We start from the raw sequence: 18,888 nt of genomic DNA, 5'->3' as shown, positions 1-18,888 counted from the left end.
AATCCATCCAATTGGTATGGCTGATGTTTATATCAACAACTTATAAAATAAGGAAATAATAAATCTGAGAAAACTAGGGATTTAGTGGCTAGAAATGCAGTAATGGAGCCATATAACCATGTCTGAGATTCTTATAAGGTATGTATCAAGCATCAAGAACCATTAGCATTTAATGCAATAGTAGACCTTAGAGTTTAGTTCTAGTATTACAACTCCCCAGATATTTACATCAAATTCCCACATTTCGGGATTTATACATAAACTGAACCAATTACTTTTTAAATTGCTGCCAAAAAGTATTTTAAAAAAACTGTCTGCTAATACTTGCTTCCTAATGTTAAGGCTTATTCTGACCATGACCACACATTACAAAAATCCCTTTATCTGTAGTGGGTGCAAAGTATTCACTAATGATTATCTATCACCTAGCTGCCCCTAAATCCGCCAAATTACCAGAGTACAGAAAACTGAAAAGGCACAGAGACCTTGGGCAACTCCAGTATGGTATTCTATTTAGCAGCGCAGTAACAAGCAAACAACTGATACGGTAAATGTCCTACCTGAAGTAGGACAACACAGTGAGTGGCCCTAATATGTTCTTCAGCTTTTTGATAGAGATGACTGTATCCTAAGAAAAGACTTTAATAGTAACAGAAATGTTCAAAAATCCTTAAGGAGCTTAAGGTCACCACCACTCAGTAGCTGAGGTGCACAGGCCCAGAACAGAACTCAAATGTGTGCTGTGAGGTAAGGCTGCTTCCTTCATTGCCCTGAGTGTAAAAATGGAACACGCCATATTACAATGTCAACAGACATATTTAGGCCTAAGAATTCTGTTAAAACAATAGTATTGCTTCTTACTATACTTAATTTCTATTGAGACTTCATTTACTTGAACTTTGATTTTTTTTTTTAAAGATACTGGTTAGTCAATAATCTGATCCATATTATTTGATATTGTGCAACTAAAAAACTATAAGGTATGTTAGGTCTTATTTTGAATACTTTCTTTTCAAACCTGGAAATCTATACTATCATACAAATCAATCATTTTATTTCTTTTTGAAAAGTAAACTATGCACACCACATTCTTTGTGATCACAAATTGAATTTATTGAGTGGATACTGAAGAAAATATGCAATCAGAAACCATGGAATTTCTTTGTGTATGTGAGAAGTTAATGAATTTAGAAGGATCAGATTCAAATCCTTAGTCTCATTAGCATCACACTCCAACCAAACCGCATTAACCTGCCCAAACGGTTCAATATGACAGTGAAAACTAAAGGACTAAGAAGAAAGAAAGGCTGTAGTTCTCATCTTAAGGTTTCAGGATGATGGAGATTTATGAAATTCCTGCATCCTGAAAAATGACTTCTTACATACCTCACCTCACAATCATAAAACCGCAGTCATCTGGAATGACTCTTATCTGATGATATAATAATTAATTACTACAACGGATGTTCATCTGTGGTATACATAGATATCTGGAGTAATAGCTATACAAAACAGAATTCAGTGAAAAGTAACACTTTCAACATCTCTACAGCAAGAAAAGATGCTGGGGAGGCTTCTCAGTAGTCACTGTTTGAGTTCTAAAATGTACATTGGATATGAAGAGGAAGTCTTATCTTTTCTGGAAGTTTGCAAGCCTTATTAAAGACGATGAATGGCCAACAGGAGTAGTAGTTAACTGCAATTCCGTCTAAGACAGGTACGATTGTTAAGACATTCCAGAAGTGAGTACACTGATGTTTCAAATAGTCATAGTAAAAAACAAAACACAAAAAAGCTTGCATATAGTTTGCTGGGATTTCATACTAACCATTAGAGGAGGTAGTGACGCGCTGTGTTGGAACATAAAATACAATGTCAGCATTAACTGTAAACAATTCAGAAACATTGTATGGAACTTCTCAGAACACATTTAGATCTCATATAAAATTAGAATTAAAAAAGCAAAAAATAGAAATATTTAGTAAATTTACTCAAAGGAAGTTTAAATGTTACAGAAATGAAAAATATTAGAACTCTATTTACAATAAAAAGTGAATATAAATTAGCCAACTCCCTGGACATTTCCAGTTAAACATTCATACAAATACATATTCACCTTTTTTCTTTATATAAGAATGACACATACATACAAACATAACATGAAGATTCTGGCAAAAAAAAAATCAGAGATGCTAAAAATTTCACAAGTTTAAAAAAAATGGTGTCGAATATATTTCAATAACATTCTACATGAATGTAAACCCCTGATTTAATTCCATGATTTTATTATGCCAGAGGCATGGTTGCTTTTGATTTTTTTAAAAAAGAGATATTGGTATCATAACACATTGGCTTATCAATAATTAAGGCATTTGTACACAGTATCAGTGTGGACAAAAAGTTTTAATATTACTTACTATGATGTTTTAAATTTTCGAAGTCTTTTCAACAGAAGAAAATAGCTGCACACATTTAAGTGTTTCTTCATAAAACACAATAAAAATCTTAGTGATTGGTCTTTATAGTTCCTGGTAATAAGTCCTGTCTTATTTTTGCATACTATAAATCATATTCTTATGCAGGACTGAGTTAAGACCCAGTAGTTCTAAAACAACGCTACCAAATGGCCACGTAAAATCTGCACACAGCAAAGGCAAACAGTCTTCATAGTGCACTTTCACCTCATTGAAGCTGAAGCTGCTCCTTCTGGATATTTCCACTTCAATGTGAAGTAGATTGTTAGGATTTCATTAGTGGTTTTATTATCTGGCTTTTTAAAAGAAAAAAATGGTTTTACTTCTTCCACAGTTCTCGGTTCTCCAGAGAGACCTACTTTTGGAAATCATGTAATCCAGCGCTGTCTGAATAACCAAACACTCTTGGGAAGATGAAATCTCTCAATGCAGCTGTAATAAATAAGCATCTACGTCCTTAAAGGATGAAAGAAACGTCCCATTAGTTAATAAAGCAAACACACACACACACACACACACACACACACACACACACACACACACACACACACAAAACCTGCCTTCTTTTCTGCTTGTTTCTTAATTTGCCCCAGTTTCCTTTGAAAGCTTTAAAAAGAAGAGGTTTTATTCAAAATTTCTCTATGCATTTGTTTATCACAGGTCCTCGAACACAGTGCATGTTCAATAACATTGAGCAAATACTAAGTGAGTGTTCTGGTTTCTGTGCTTAACAACTCTGCCTTGTAGTTAACATGTGCAGAAATTCTATAAGTGCTATATAAACCAAAGCCCAAGGCACAGTTTGAGAATTTCACCTTATTTTTAAAAATAATTATTTTTATTTTATGTGTATGAGTGTTCGTCTGCTCGTATGTGTGTGCACCACAAGTATGCATACTACCAAAGAAGCCAGAGGAGGACACTGACTCTCTTGGAACTGAAGTGATAGAAAGCTTTGAAATGTAATGTGTGTACTAAAGAGAGGCCAGGTCCCCTGTAAGAAGGAGACCTTGAGATGTCCTCTCCAGATCCACTCCCCACTCTAAAATCATCTGCTCTGATTTTTAACCTGGAGAAAAACAAATGGTGTAGTGGAGTAGTCAGGGACTGACTGCTGTGGGAGAGGAAGCCATTGTTTTTAGTGCCACAGCCGCTTACTTATGCCCCAGTGGATAGCTCATAAAACAAAAACAAAAACAAGGCAAGAAGATATAAAAGTAAGCTGGGCAATGGTGACACCTGCCTTTAATCCCAGCACTTGGAAGGCTGAGACAGGCAGATCTTTGTGAGTTCAAGGAACTACAGAGCGAGTTCCTGCACAGCCAAGACTATATAAGAGAAACCTATCTCAAGAAACAAGAATCAAAAAGATACAAAAGTGGAATGGGAACTTGGGAGAGGAAGGGTGACTGAAGGTAGTGGGAGGATAAGATCAGTATGACCAGAGTGCACTATGCACATGAATGTGTCAAAGAAAACATTTATTTTTAATTGTTTATGATGTATAGCTTTCGATGTTTTTTTTTCTTATTCACTTTACATTTTGCTCATTGCTCCCTGAAAACATTTACTTTTAAAGCAACATATTTGAGGGCTGATATAGTAAAAATGTTACTATAGACTTCACATTGAAACTTTAGTTACTTGACAATTTTAATTATCACCATAGTATCTTAAGGCTATGTTTATAAGAAAGCTTTTCCTTTTTAATAAAAAGACAATTCAAGTTAACCAGTCAGGCAGCACACTCCTCTGATCTCGGCACTTGGGAGTTGAGGCAAGAGAATGGTGATCTTAGCACCAGTATGGGCTTCACAGTAACGTACGGATAGCCCTAACTATACAGACCTGTCTCAGTAACATTAAAAAAAAAAATGTTAGGCAAACAATGCTTTGAGCTCTACTAAAGTCTTCACAGTAATGTGTTATATATACTTTAAAACTGTAAGCACAAAACAACTTCAGAAAAACAGAACTGTTTATAAGGCTTTAATCCCAGAACTTGGGAGGCAAAGGCAGGCAGATTTCTGTGACTTTGAGGTCAGCCTAGCCTACATAGCAAATTCCAGGCCAGTCAGGGCTCCAGAGTAAAACTGTCTCAGCAAAAACAAAGACAAAGAGGTCAGGTAGGGAGGGGGAAATGGGATGGGGTAGAGGTCAGGGAAATGTGTGTACAATCACATAGTGATGTAGTTAATGCTCAATCTCATGTGTTTCTTTTTACATAGATGTCCAAGAAAACCTCATGAGCCAGTGACGTTAACATTTCCTTAAACCATACAATGTCTTTATTTCCCAGCAAATAACTACTCAGACAGCAAACGCCCAGCAGTAAGGTGGAAATACTTCTTACCACCAATTCTTTCTGCAATCATCAACTATCAATGACCTCTAAAAGTTTAAATATTAAAATCCCAACTAGCAATGTGCCTTTTTCCTGTAAGAGATAAGCGTATCAATATAGATCAATATTAAATTCATGTATCACTCTTAAATTACAAATATAGATTACCTTAGCTATATTACCAGTATATCCTGGAACCAAAGTAAGATGGTTTTCCTGTTCCCATAATCCATTCAACTGTTGCTTTAAAATCTTAATATTTCTGAAGGAAAAAAAAAGAAAGAAAGAAAAACAAGAAAGCCAACAGTAAGATAAAGACTTGGTTTTAATTTATTTGTATCAGTAGAAAACCATATACTAAAATCAAGCAACTTCTTAAAATGGTATATGCCATGCCAGACAGAAATTCATAGATATTTGGTTGTCAAAGTAGATGAGACAGCAAGCAGGCATTTGTACCAAGTGGACAACTTTCTTGGGTATGAAGTGGAAAATTTTGTTGAGTCTACAAAGGTTATGGAATTTAAGAGGGAATTAGGGGAGAGACTGTATTGTTTTCAACACCATCTAGCTTTTTGTTTCTTTGTTCCTTTAAAAAAAAAAATACAGAGTCTTGCTCTGCAGCCTACGCTAGCCTCAAACTTGTATTCTTCCTGACTTGGCCTTCCCAGTGCTGGGATTATAGGCGTGTTCCACCATGCCTGGCTTGAGTTCAGTTCATTTGGGAGACTCCTTACACATTTTCAAGTTTAGGCAATAGTCAAATCATGCCGATTATAACCATGTTCAGAGACCTGTCAGAATACTTCCATTCCTTACTACACCAAGGGCTTTCTTCTACCTTCCTGGTACAGTGCTTGGAGAGGTTACGCCACTGCTGTGCTGTTACCCCTCCTGAGGGAAGGGCCCAGATAGGTATGCTGTCTCACATCAGCACCGAGGATGTTGGGGCTGAAGACACACAGTGAGAGTGTCACAAAACAAAACATAAAATAAAAGGTAAGGTTCTGGCAGCAGAGATAAAAGGAGTTATAGGACTCTGCATGGTTTTTCAAAAACATAAAGTACCTATTTAATATTTCTCTAAAAATGAAGGAAATAAAATTATACAATGATGATCACAGAATAAACTCATTACTTTGTTTAATTAAGATACTTTTCCATAGAAAGTCCAGCACAAATTATCTTTAAAGTTATACTTACCCATCACTTATAATTTCTGATTTAGATGAGAGTTCTGACCACCACCTTTTTATTACTGCTTGAAGCCAGTTTAAGCCAACAATTACATATCTGAAATAAAATATTGTGACAAAATGTAAATGTTTTATAAGCCTATAACAATAACTATATTCCCAAAGTTCCCACAGATATACGCCAATCACTCCCCTTAAAAAAATATATTTTACTGCTTTCATGATCTATTCAAAAGCCATAGAAACTACATAGCTGTTCTTAGATCCTTTCGGAAACGCCTTGGAAACAGAAATAGGGCTGGAGAAAAGGGCTCAGTGGGTAAATGAATCTGAGCCTAAAGCTGACAAACAGTAAATCTGAATTCACAAGGTGGATGGAGAACCAACTTCTAGAAGGTGCTCTCTTACCCCACTGTCACAATAAATAAAGTGTAGTGAAGGTGTTTTAATTAAAATTACCAAAACAGGTATCATGTATTTCCCAAACGTACAGGAGCTCAGTCTCCTACCATGTACTCACAAAACAGAAAAATCAAGAATGTTGAAAGAGAAAAAGGAAGCTGAGATTTAAATTAGCACTTACTCTTCAAATCTGCTTTGAAGTAAAGACTTTACTAGAGGAAATAAGTCTACACAGCAGCCAAGAGAGATACATTGCTTTTCTTCCTGTAAACTAAAAGTTATAAAATACGAACTGATTAAAATTTGTTTTTCTTTAAAGCTTTTTTTTTTTCTGGAAAAAAAATTACTGCATTTACCTATTGGTTAGAACAGGAAGGCAATCTACCACAACTCCAAGGTCTTCTATCCTGTGAGTACAAGACAGATACCATTGCTTAGTGTCCTTAGTCATTCACATTATAATCTCCATCCTCCTCTCGAGGCATTTGATATTCAACAAATAACTTCAGCATTTATCATGAGGCAAGTACTGAGGACACAAAGGGGAAACAGAGACAGGGCTTGCTTTCCAGTGCCTGAGTGGGTGTAGGAGGCATAGAAAACGACATGGGGGATGAAGCACATCTTTTTCAAGAAGGTACTCAGTGAGGCATGGAGTAGGCATCACTCAGTAAGGTAGTACTTCAGAGACTTAAATACGATGAGGAGGGTGATGCTTAAGATTCCCAGAGAGGATTTTTTTCAAATGGCAGGTTTCCCATATTTAGTTTTACAGATAAGAATAGAATTGTAACCAGAAAAAGCAATAGCTTGTTTAATCTGCAAGTTTTCTGTACCCTCATTACACTTAAACTGGTGATGGATGTGATTTAAACTATAGAGTCTCTATGGACACTAAATACAATGTTTACATCTTAACCAATAAAAACTTCCTCAAAAGACACTTTTCATATCTCATTAAAAAATTACCCATGTTAAACAGAAACAAAAACATCATACTCACCTCACTAAATAAGCTACAAGTTCACTAACACTTCTCTTTCTCCAGAAAGTCAAAGCTACATTCAATCTCAAATTCCTGCTGAATAGAACTTGGGCCATTGTCTCATGGTCCTGAGAAACCTGAAAGGCAATCATCTAATCTGTTAAAAAAAAACCATGAAACATGACACAGACTTTTTTTTTAAAATGAAAATGGTCTGGTAGACACAGCCTTAAACTATGCACAGGTAACTTCTTATACTGTAATTTACAGTTGAATACAGTGAATGACGTGAGCAAATTCTACTTTTTCTCTCCTCCCTCCTTGCTAGTGTTTTTTCAAAATCCCAGTAGTTTATCCAGTAAGTTATTTCTAGGTGAACTTTATGGATATGGAGACAGAGAAAAGGGAAGCACATAGGCTAGTAATTATCAAATGAGCAGCACGAGAGAGAAAGCACAGACTGGGCTGTGGTCCTGTCACAAACATGACAAATGTGCCATCTATAATGCAATCCTGTTATGAAAACTTTAGTTCAAAACTACCTAAGGCAAAAAGTGAATACCCTACTGGCAAAATTATCTGACCTTATTCTCCACAAGCAATTACAGCTACTAAACTGGAATGTGTCTTCCCAAATCATGCTTTAGACAATGACAAATAGGTACATATATAGTAACACACCAAAAAGTCTAAAATTTTATTTTAAAAAAGCTTTCCTTTTGCCTATACATGAATATATGAATCCATGGGCATTTTCAATGCGACAATACATATGGACTTCACTTAACAAAAAATAGTAACATATTTTTAGTCTTTATATATCACCATTTACTCAGATTATTTCTGATTTTTCTATTAAAACTGTTTGTAAATGCTGTGATGTATGTAAACTCATACATTTGTATAGTTACTTTCCTTAGGGCTAATTTTACAGTTAAAAGACTTAGAAGCAGGTTTGCTGAATCAAGTCCCCACTGGGCAGGTCTAAGAACCCAGTGAAACTGACTGGGTAACAGGTTTCAGTGATCTACTTTTTAAGGTAAAATGTCTCTTTCCCCTCCATTCTATTTCAGATGCTGTCAGAGACGAGGTTCATCTGTACAACTGTCAGTTAGGCAGTCAACACAATTCAAATACACATGCATTCAATGAGTGGTTATCCGCTAATAGAATAACACAAGGGGGAAAAACAAGAAATCAAAACCTAAACAAAGCAACCTAGTAGTACAATAGGAATAAAGTTGAGCTAAAACGGACTTACCTCAGAAAAGAAACCACTATATTTTGATGATGGGTTTTCTGTCTGTGAAGACCCAGAATCACTGGTGTTAATGACAAATGTCCGACTGTCATGGTGTAAATTTTCAGGTAGATGGCCTGCACAAGCCAGTTCATTTTCTTTATTTGCCATGTCACAGCCCCCACTTCTAGGGGACTGCTTAGTTTTGTAACAAGGATTTGGGAATGAATGACGAACTAACTTTCTGTGGTAGAGTACCTTGCGCAGCTTATCTGGGCTTTTCACTGCTTGTCCAACTGTTCTGTAAAAAGAATTTAAGTAAAAAAAAAAAAAGAAAAGAAAAAGCAAAGAGAATTTTTAAGTGAAAATTTTAATCGGTTACATTTTGCAATTGTAATCCACTAAAATTAGAAGAAAATAATTCAAAAAATTAACTTAATTTGAAGAGGAAAATAAAAGTAATAAACTATCTGGAAGGCAATAAAAATGTGGCAAGTTATACAAAATGAAAACAAAAGGACATAATAGTTTCTATAATTTAAAATAAAACATTAAAGGCTGTGGAAACATAAAAATAGGAAAACTTTTCAGATATCTAAGCTTTTTTCTAAAAAGCTAACACATTTTCTAGTACATGAAAAATTATTCACATTTAGATATTTTACATACATTTTAAGCTGGAACATTTAATTTTGTATGAAAGACTACAACAAACAAACCTTAGAGAACAAGTTTTCAGACGCTTTGGGGATTATTAGTATTTTTACTTTTTGCTTCTTATCACCACAGAGAAGCAGTTCTCTCTCACCACAATGGACTGCCTCATCACAGACCCAAAGGCAACAAGTCAAGACTAAAGTTCTGAAACCATGAGCCAAAAGAAATGTTTTTCCTCAAACAGGGCCTCTCACCCTGTGGCTAAGGTCAAGCTTTCATTCACAATTCTGCTGTCTCAGCTTCCCAAGTGCTAGGAATCTAGGCACAATGGCCCCCAAAACATTTCCTGCTTATAGAAAGTCACGGTACTAGGAAGCTAAGAAACACACTATCATAGAATATTTTACCAAAAGAAGCATATTTTTCTGAACAAACAGACTACAGAAATAGCTGTTTCCCATTTTTATCAATCTCTAATTCTCACTTTAACAGAAGACACTGTACTCTCACTTCTGTCTCTGTCTGCTGTTATTTAATATTACACTGTTTCTGAACAGCTCATACTGTACACTTGGAAAGGCAGAAATGGACAAGGTGAACAAGGATTTCACACAGTCCCTGCTGGGTTCCAAGGACCAGGTCACAACTTGGATACAAGTGGTTTAGGAAGTTGCATTCAGCACTCAGTAACTCTAGGAGTGCATGCCATTTTTATGACTTTTTGGCTATGACCCTGAGAAAATCACGTATGTCCTCTGACTGTGAGTGCTCTTGTCACTGTTTAGGATGGCATTTACGTGGGGAACAGAAATGCTGACACATTAGTGCAGAGCCCAGCACAGAGGAACTGTTTGATACATGTTAACTATAATTACAATAAAAAGAGTATTTCCTTGTCTTATGTCTCCATAACTACCTTCAGTATTATGTCTTCTCTAACTATCTTCATTATTTCCCACAGACTTTAAAGATGCTCTTACCTACTTATGTACGCAGCCAACTGTTTTGGAGATATCTTAACCTGAAAACCAAAGCAAACAGTGGTGTCACACTCAGTTTTTAGTAGAGTTATGTAAACTTTATGACTGACGTTAATAATGCATGTAAAACTCAATACGTATTTTTTGGGCCAATGTTTCTTTGTCCTAACCTCATGTTTTCAAACATTAGGTACACTATTGTATTTTGGTATGCTTGGCAAAGCAACATATTTTCTTTCTTTTTTTAAATAATACCAGTCATATACTGAACTTAAAGGGTGCTTATAATTTGTCAGTTCGAGTCTAATGTGGTTTAAAAAACTATTTCATTGTTAATCAATCTTTCAATGAACAAAATGCATCTCTAAGTTCCTTTCAACTAAAACATTTATTTCACAGTTTATATAAACAGTATATTTGCCAAAGCTTTCTTATAGCTTCAGAAATATAATAAGTATAATTATATTAATTCTAGTTCATTAATTCCACTTACTCTAAGACATTAAACAGATCTGATAGTTTAAACTATCAAACTTACCTCCTTCATGTTCTTACTGGTAAAATTAGAGATCCTCTTTCTAGGAAGATCAATACTATTAGAGAAGTTCCGTTTTTTAACATGGTGAGTATCAAATGCCATAATCTCTTAAGTGCCTAAACAAAATAAAAATAATAGAAAATTTAACAAACCAAAGAGTCCAATCTTTCATAGCATGTATATGTACTATATTAACAGCTCTGTGCTGTACAAAGGAGGCTTAACGGTAAAAAAAAAAAAATACTTTGTGTGTGTGTGTGTGTGTGTACACAAATCTGTAATATACAGATCACTGTTTTCCTGAGACAGTAATTAGTACAGGTTGACTTGAAACTCAATGTTCCAACTTTGCCATTGCCTCCTAAACTCTAGAAATACAAATATAAGTCTTGTTTTAAATACTTCTAAAACCAAAACACAGAAAAAGCACAACATATAGTATCCCAGGAAATAAAGACTCTTCAACTTCTCATGAGCTAAAGCTTAGTCTAGAGGCTATTCTGCTGTAGAGTGAGAAACAAGGCAAGACAAAACCACAGACGCTAGATCAAAGGGTCTCTATAATATTAGCCTTATTTTAAAGAAAGGAAGGAAGGGAGGAAGGGAGGAAGGGAGGGAGGAAGGATGGATATCTTCAGTTAAAGACATCAGTCTAGCCAGGCAGTGGTGGTGCATGCTTTTAATCCTAGCACTCAGGAGGCAGGGGCAGGTTCTGAGTTCTGAGTTCTGAGTTCTGAGTTCAAGGCCAGCCTGGTCTATAGATCAAGTTCTAGGACAGCCAGTATTATGAACTAAGTACGTACAATTACTTCTGTCATTCTAAAACATCATTAAAATGAGAAAAGAGGTTTTTAAAAACATAATATTACCATTTTGGAGAAAAAGAAGAGATAAGAGCAACAATTTAGAAACTGCAAAGCCAAGTGGTAACTAACTTGGTAGGTCTTTTCAACATAACACACATGAAATTCTGTATTTCAATTTAAACATACATAATAAAATTCTAAATCATCAAATTAACATGAAAAGCAGAATGCCCAAAAGTTTAGAAACTGGCACTGTCAAAGACATCAAGAAGTCAGGAGAAAGGTAACACCCCTCCCCCAAAAGAGTCAAATACACTGACTGAATATATACATTTAAGGCAGTTAGGTTGATAAAAATCTCTTCCCCATCCCAGTTAAAGGCCAAAGTCTTTTTTATTGTTTGCTTGCTTTATATGTTTTATTTTGTAGCCTAGACTGGCTTCATATTCCCCAGGCCTCCTGACTATCAGGGTTACAAACACATGCCAGGACTACAATTTTATTCTATGAAAAATGTAAACCCAAGTTTTTACATACTAAATTTCAAATCCCTTTATTAATCCAAGAGGAGCACAAAAGATGTTTCTTTAGGAACTCTGACCAGTCCCACAGTAAATCATACATACATACAAACCTGTGGGCACACACACAAATCCCATTAAAATACTGATACAATGACAGTCAAAGTGGCCACAGAAGTTCCTGAATGTTGTTTACAGTGGTGCTTATCTGTCGAAGCTAACAAAACCATACAGACACACAGACACACACAGACACACACAGACACACAGACACACACACACACACACACACACACACAAACTGAGTGAGTCACAATGAGTGGTAGCTTATGCCTATAATCCCATATTTGAGAGCAGGAACAGACAAGATCTCTTTAGGTTTAATGCCAATCAGGGGGTATAAAGTGAAACCTTGTCTCAAAAAACAAAACAAAACAAAACAAAACAAAACAACAACAACAAAAAACCCCAAAAGCAGTAAAACTGTTGTTAGAAATCATAAACAAGCTATATTAAGACCAAAAACCAAACCAAACCAAACCAAAACAACAAAACCCTCAAATAGATGGGAATATAGAAATGGCTCAGAACTTCAGAGCACTGGCAGCTCATCCAATGACCTGGGTTTAATTTCTAGCATCCACATGGTCGCTCACATGGTCTGCAATTCCAGTTACAAGGAATCTGACACCCTCTTCTGGCCTTGGTGGACACTGTATGCCTGTGGTGCACAGACATACATGCAGGCAAAACACCCAAACACAATAAAAACTTAAAAAACAAAATAAAACAAAAAACCAAACAAAACTAAACCTCAACGTAAATTGAAAGACAAATCTGAGGGTATCTTCCAGAACATTCAAGCAAATGATAAAAAGAATCAGAATGTAGGCTTAGAGGAACCAACATTGAAACAAAAGGGAAGTACACAGAAGAATAGAGAGACTAATTAGAAACCAATGAGAAGATTTAAGAAAACTATACAGAATTGGAGAACATAAATTTCTAGATAAAAGGGCTTCACCTGGGTCACCATAATGAATGAAAGCAGACATAGAAGGTACATCACCTTCAAATTCAGAGAATTATGAAAAACTAGAGAAGGTACCATGACTAGGTGTGGTGGCATACATACACTTTTAATCCCAGCACACTGAAAAGCAAAGGCAGGAATCTCTGAGTTGGAGGCCAACTTGGTTTACATAGTTAGTTTCAGGACACAAAGAGACCCTCTCTCAAAACAAACAAAACAAAACCACTCTCCTTCCCCTCAAATTCAGGCAATTTACAACATCCTAGTTAGTCAAATGTGACCATGATAATCATTCACAGTTCAAAACAAATTCCTTTCCAATAGCAAAAATGAAAAACAATAACACAAGATAAATAAGATTCTAACAGGAGAGATGGGAAGGGATTTTCCAATCTGTACTAGAACAGGTTAGAAAGCTTAGAAGAAAAGTATTCACAAAAACAAAATGGCTTTAAAATAAAAACTGGGTTGATGTGGTGGCACATATCTTTAATCACTGCACTCAAGATGCAGAGGTAGACAGATCTCTGAGTTTGAGGCCAGCCTGGTCTACAAAGCAAGTTCTAGGGTTAATAGAGAAATTCTGTCTCAAAAAAACAATAAATACTGGGTACCCATTAAATGAGAGAAAGAGTAAGAGAGAGAGAGAGAGAGAGAGAGAGAGAGAGAGAGAGAGACAGAGAGACAGAGAGAGAGACAGAGAGACAGAGAGAGAGACAGAGACAGAGAGACAGAGACAGAGACAGAAAGACAGAGAGACAGAGACAGAGACAGAAAGACAGAGAGACAGAACTGGCAGAAAGAATCAGAAAGAAATGGCATACCTTAAAGCATCAAAACAGAGGATGAAATCTTATGACATCTGTATAGAAATAGGGTTTTGTAAGGGAAATAAACCAGGGACAAAAGGGCAAATAACTTATTATTTCCTATGTGGAATCTACTAAAGTTGACCTTACAGAAGTTGAGAGCAGAAAGATGACCTGGGCAGACCAATAGGCTCTTAGTTGTAGGTAGGTATGAGATACAAAGTTCTGGGATGTACAGCAGAGTGAATGTAGGTAACAATTATGTACTGTGTATCTCAAAAGTCAAGCAGAAGAAATTCTGAACATTTTTACCTTAAGGAAATGGGTAAGTGTTCGAGGAGCTACATACATCCCAATCACACATGTAACACTTTTTAAACTGAAAGACACTAATAATTAGAAAAAAAAACTACACGAAATACTATTTTACACTCACTAGACAGCTATAAAATGAGGACAAAAATAAGTGCTGAGAAAGATATGAAGAACCTAGGGCTTTCAGACATTATATAAGGTAACATGACATGGTCTCCCTCCCTTTGTCAGTATTGGGGATGAACATCCAGGGTGACATGCATGCAAGGCAAGGGCTCTCTCAGTGTGAGCTCAAGCAGTTTCTTAAAATTAAATACAAATCCACTCCTATATATATACTGAAAGGGAAGGAAATGTATTTATACAAAATTTTGTGTGCAAATACTGAGCACAGCTAAGAGATACAAACACTGGAATGTTTAGCACCTGGTCAACAAATACAATGTGGCATATCTATATAGAACACTAGTAAGCAGCAAAAGGAATTAAGTACTCACAACTCAGCATACATAGGAACAGTACAGTAAGTACGAGAGACTGTGACACATCTTGTGAGAGAATTCCATTTATATGAAATAAAATACATAGACAGAAAACCAATTGTTTGTTACTTCTCAAGCTGGAGTAGGAATGAAAGAAACTACACAGGGGCACAAAGTTTTTCAGTGACAGAAATGCTCTAAAGATCTATTGCGACCAGAGAATGTTCTATTCTGTCCTTACAATCAGTGAATTGCACATTTAAATGTTTCATGGTGTATACTTTATATCACAATAAGGTTTTATAAAGGGAATTATTAAAATTATAAGACAAAGACTTGTTATAAAGGCTTTGCAAGCTACACATTCTGTTTTACCTATTTCTCATGCATTTAATAATTGCACCTTTCTAGAGCCATAATATAGAGTTGTCCTTCTCCCCGAAAGGCACTTAGGAATGCTACTGAAACTAGTTTCAAGTTCTCTATGGGTTTTTGAAGTTCTATTTGATAAGACACAAAAAGAGAAGAATCTGAAATGACTGAAGACTCATTAAAAAAAAAAACTCTTAATAAGCAAAGAACAAAATAAGCATAGTCCCAAAAGAATAAAAGCAAAGAAGGGACAGCTATTCTAACATTATGTACAACTTCTAAATATCAGATACAGCAAACATTTTCTTACAATAATACAATGCCTTCGGTCAGTAGCTTGCTTGAGAAAAACAATAGCATAAAAATGAAGCTCTTGGAATGATTTCTCTTTACATAGTAGCTGTCTTCTACCTCAAAGAAAAAAGGGCTCTATTCATATACTCTTATAATGGCTGCCAAACCAAGAGATTAAACAGCTCAAAGTGTTCAGATATTCCCTGCCTTCTTACAACAACAAAAGAGACTCATTATACAGGAATGAAACATGCTGGGACAGTTCAAGATCATGTTAGCTTTCTCTTTACATTCATATACTATATTGACTATTCACATTGACTTTAACTTGGTAATTCAACTAGGCAATTTCTCTACCAAAACAGAACAAGCTGTTGAGAAAGACATGCTTCTCCTTATACAAGAATTCCTTCCACATGTAGTTATCTCCAAGTCATGAGGATAAAAATGGGTTTTAGCCACCACCTTTTTTCTTCTTCCTTCCCTCCTCCCTCTTAACTAATTTTAATTGGATTTTAAAAAAAAATCACTGCCCTATAATAATAAAATACATAAGCAAGAAATAAATTCAGTAATGCAATGCCTTATCCATTTGATCACCTTGTCGTATAATCCCAGAAGGCAGAAGAGTCCATTTGTACACAGACTCAAAAAACAAAACAAAAACAAAAACAAATCACTTCCAGAGAATGTCCTAAAAAGCACAATTTCTAAAAATTGGTTTTTTAAAGCAGAGAGCATTAGAGGGTGCACTTCGTGGTTCTGTGCTTGCCAAGCGTACACAGGCCCTGAGTCTGAATCTCTACAGCCATAAAACTTAATAATTTTAAAAATAACAACAAAAGCCTATTAAAACAGTATAGAAAACAACGTACTATACTATCCTGGTGTGATGGTTAATCTTGGTTATCAAGTTGACTAGATCTGTAATCAATTAAAACCCAAGCAATTGGACATGCTTTCTCAGAGATTTTCTTGATTGGATCAATGAGTGAAGACTCACCCTAAATGTGGGACATACTTTCAGGTGGCATAAAATGACACAGAAGAAAACTTGCTTTTGCCTGTGTACCTTGACTCTCACTGGCAAGTTCCTCTATCCTGTTTTTGAGACATTCCTTTGCTGGTATTAGAACTTACTTCCTAGGATTCCAAGAGATTGAAGATGGCAGCCTCCGAGACTAGAGCGCCAGATTGGCACTCTTAAGAAATTCAGTCCCGTGGACCACACAATGGCCGGATCTTTTGCCTTTCTTTCTAAAGACATTTGTAGTAGGATTACTTACACCATAGCCTGGAAGGCACTCGAATAAGTCCCATATATATTCATTCTATCAATGCTGTTCCCTTAGAGAACCCTAGCTAATATTTATTTATTTTATTTTTAAAAGTTCTATTAATCCTCACCCCTAAATGAAACAAGAACAGAAAAAGACAAGTAAGATTACACCAAATCAAAAAGTTTTTGCACAAAAAAAGCATTCATCAGAGAGACAACCTAAAGAATAGGAGAAAATATTTGCAAATTATATAATCTGACGAGGAGCTAATATTCAGAATAATAAGGAACTCCAAAATTGCAATAGCAAAAAGAAAAAGAAAACCAAGCAACTCAATTAAAAATGGGTCCTGAATCTTTTTGCAGTTTGGACCTAGAATGTCCCCGAAAGTCTTCTGTGTGGAAGGAGATAGGGCCTACTGTGGAGTCAAGAGGAAGTAGGTCACTGGCAGCATACTTATCTCTTAGCCCCTGGTCACTCCCGTCTTCTTTCTTCTTGGTCACAGTGAAATAGACAGCTTTGCTCTCCAAGGCTCTGAAGACCAAAATGTCCTGTCTTGCAACAGGACCACAGCAATGGAGTCAAGTAATCATGACCTACAACCTCTGAAACTGAGCCAAAATAAATTTTTGCCTTTTCAGGAAGGTTTCTCAGGTATTCTGTCACATCAGTGGCAAGCTAACATAACTTAAATAATTCAGTTTGCCATAGATAACTGTACTTCTCTGTGTACTGTAGCACTATTCAAAATAGCCAGGAAATAGAAATAACCTGTTTATTAGTGAATGAATAGATAAAGAAAATGTGGTAAATACAAGCAACAGAATACTACAGAGGATGGAATCTTACAACGTGTGACACCTGTACAGAAACAGAGATTTTTGTAAGTGAAATAAACCAGGGATAAAAGGACAAGTAATTTATAATCTCCTATATGGAATCTACTGAAGCTGACCTTAGAGAAGTTGAGAGCACAAGGATGACCTGGACAGATCAATAGGCATGAGATATGAAAAAAGCAAATGGCTCTGGGATGTCAGAGTACAGCACAGTGGATGTAGGGAACAATTATGTACTGTGTATCTCTAAAGTCAAGCACAAGAAATTCTGAATATTTTTACCCTAAGGAAACGGATAAGTGTTGGAGGAGATAGATATGTGTAACCTGATCAACAACACAAAATGTATAACTAGGGTAAAATACTCCATGTACTCTATGGATTTTTATGTTAAAAATCTGTTTAAAAGTACACTTAATTAGTTAAAAACCTAAAAAGAAATTACCAAACTTGATTGGGGATGGAGACATCGCTCTATGGTAGAGTGCTTGCCTAGCATGCTTGAGGCTCCGAGTTCAATCCCAAGCATTGTAAAACAACAAACTAAAGATTTCATTAAAGTTATTGCTGGAGGGACTATGGGCCATCTTCTCAATAACTTACAGGCTTTTCTATTTTCTAAAAGAATGATTTTTTTAAAATGAAAACAGTCCTTTTAACTTTTCCAAAATTAGGACAACATAATCTAATTTTCTTACTTCTGTCCACTTGCTTCATTTTTTTTTCTCCTTGATTTCTCCCTTTGAACTGATTCCTCTGTGCCTGCTTTCAAGCATGCTCCAGTTTCTCTATCAGCTCCTATACTCTTTCTGTTCTCCTTTCCTGCCAAGTTTCTACAATGAGTGCTTTTTAGCTTTCAACTGGTCTTTAACCCTTTACAGTTTTGCCTTATTTTGTTCTCTCATGTGAAATCTATCAACGTGACTGTCTGTCGCTTAAAACTATATGGGAGTGAAGAATAGTGACATGACAGTCTGTAATCATAGCAGTCTGGAGTGTGAGCTCAAGGCCAGCCTGGACTACATAGTAAGACTGTCTCAAAAGGCAAAACAAGACAAAACCAAACCAAATAATAACAAAGAATAAAAGAAAGAAATAAAAAAGAAAAAAGAAAAACAAATTACTTTCCCCACTGCAATAAATAAAACAAAAACCCCTACCAGAAACCTTTTAGCAGTCGTTGTTCATGGAGAGCACTAAGGCCAATGTTAAGGCTACTCTTTCATCACTAGTCAGCAATTTCACCATTTCATGATCCTCCACACACCTCCAACACAACTCTGCTGACCCTTCTCTGAGTCACTTTTCCTTCAACAATGCT

The 18,888-nt window shown here is 35.8% G+C and overlaps 1 protein-coding gene across 3 annotated transcripts in view; it reads right to left on the bottom strand.

The window, feature by feature from the left end:
• Window positions 1–1,088: 1,088 nt before the first annotated feature.
• Window positions 1,089–18,888, bottom strand: part of Katnbl1 (katanin regulatory subunit B1 like 1) — a 40,780-nt gene continuing 22,980 nt past the window's right edge. The window contains 9 exon segments of one of the 3 annotated variants that reach the window (NM_001109645.2): window positions 1,089–2,930; window positions 4,987–5,080; window positions 6,022–6,111; window positions 6,598–6,687; window positions 6,773–6,823; window positions 7,420–7,538; window positions 8,663–8,942; window positions 10,279–10,319; window positions 10,817–10,932. In NM_001109645.2, the coding sequence (NP_001103115.1) occupies window positions 2,898–2,930; window positions 4,987–5,080; window positions 6,022–6,111; window positions 6,598–6,687; window positions 6,773–6,823; window positions 7,420–7,538; window positions 8,663–8,942; window positions 10,279–10,319; window positions 10,817–10,918 (900 nt within the window). In that variant the 5' untranslated portion in view covers window positions 10,919–10,932 and the 3' untranslated portion in view covers window positions 1,089–2,897. 3 annotated transcript variants of the gene reach the window in all.

The sequence above is a fragment of the Rattus norvegicus genome, chromosome 3 (genome assembly GCF_021556685.1).
Source record: "Rattus norvegicus strain SHRSP/BbbUtx chromosome 3, alternate assembly SHRSP_T2T, whole genome shotgun sequence".
Classification (NCBI taxonomy): domain Eukaryota; kingdom Metazoa; phylum Chordata; class Mammalia; order Rodentia; family Muridae; genus Rattus; species Rattus norvegicus.
The sequence above is the reverse complement of the archived record's forward strand: the minus strand, read 5'-3'. Positions and strand labels throughout refer to the sequence as shown.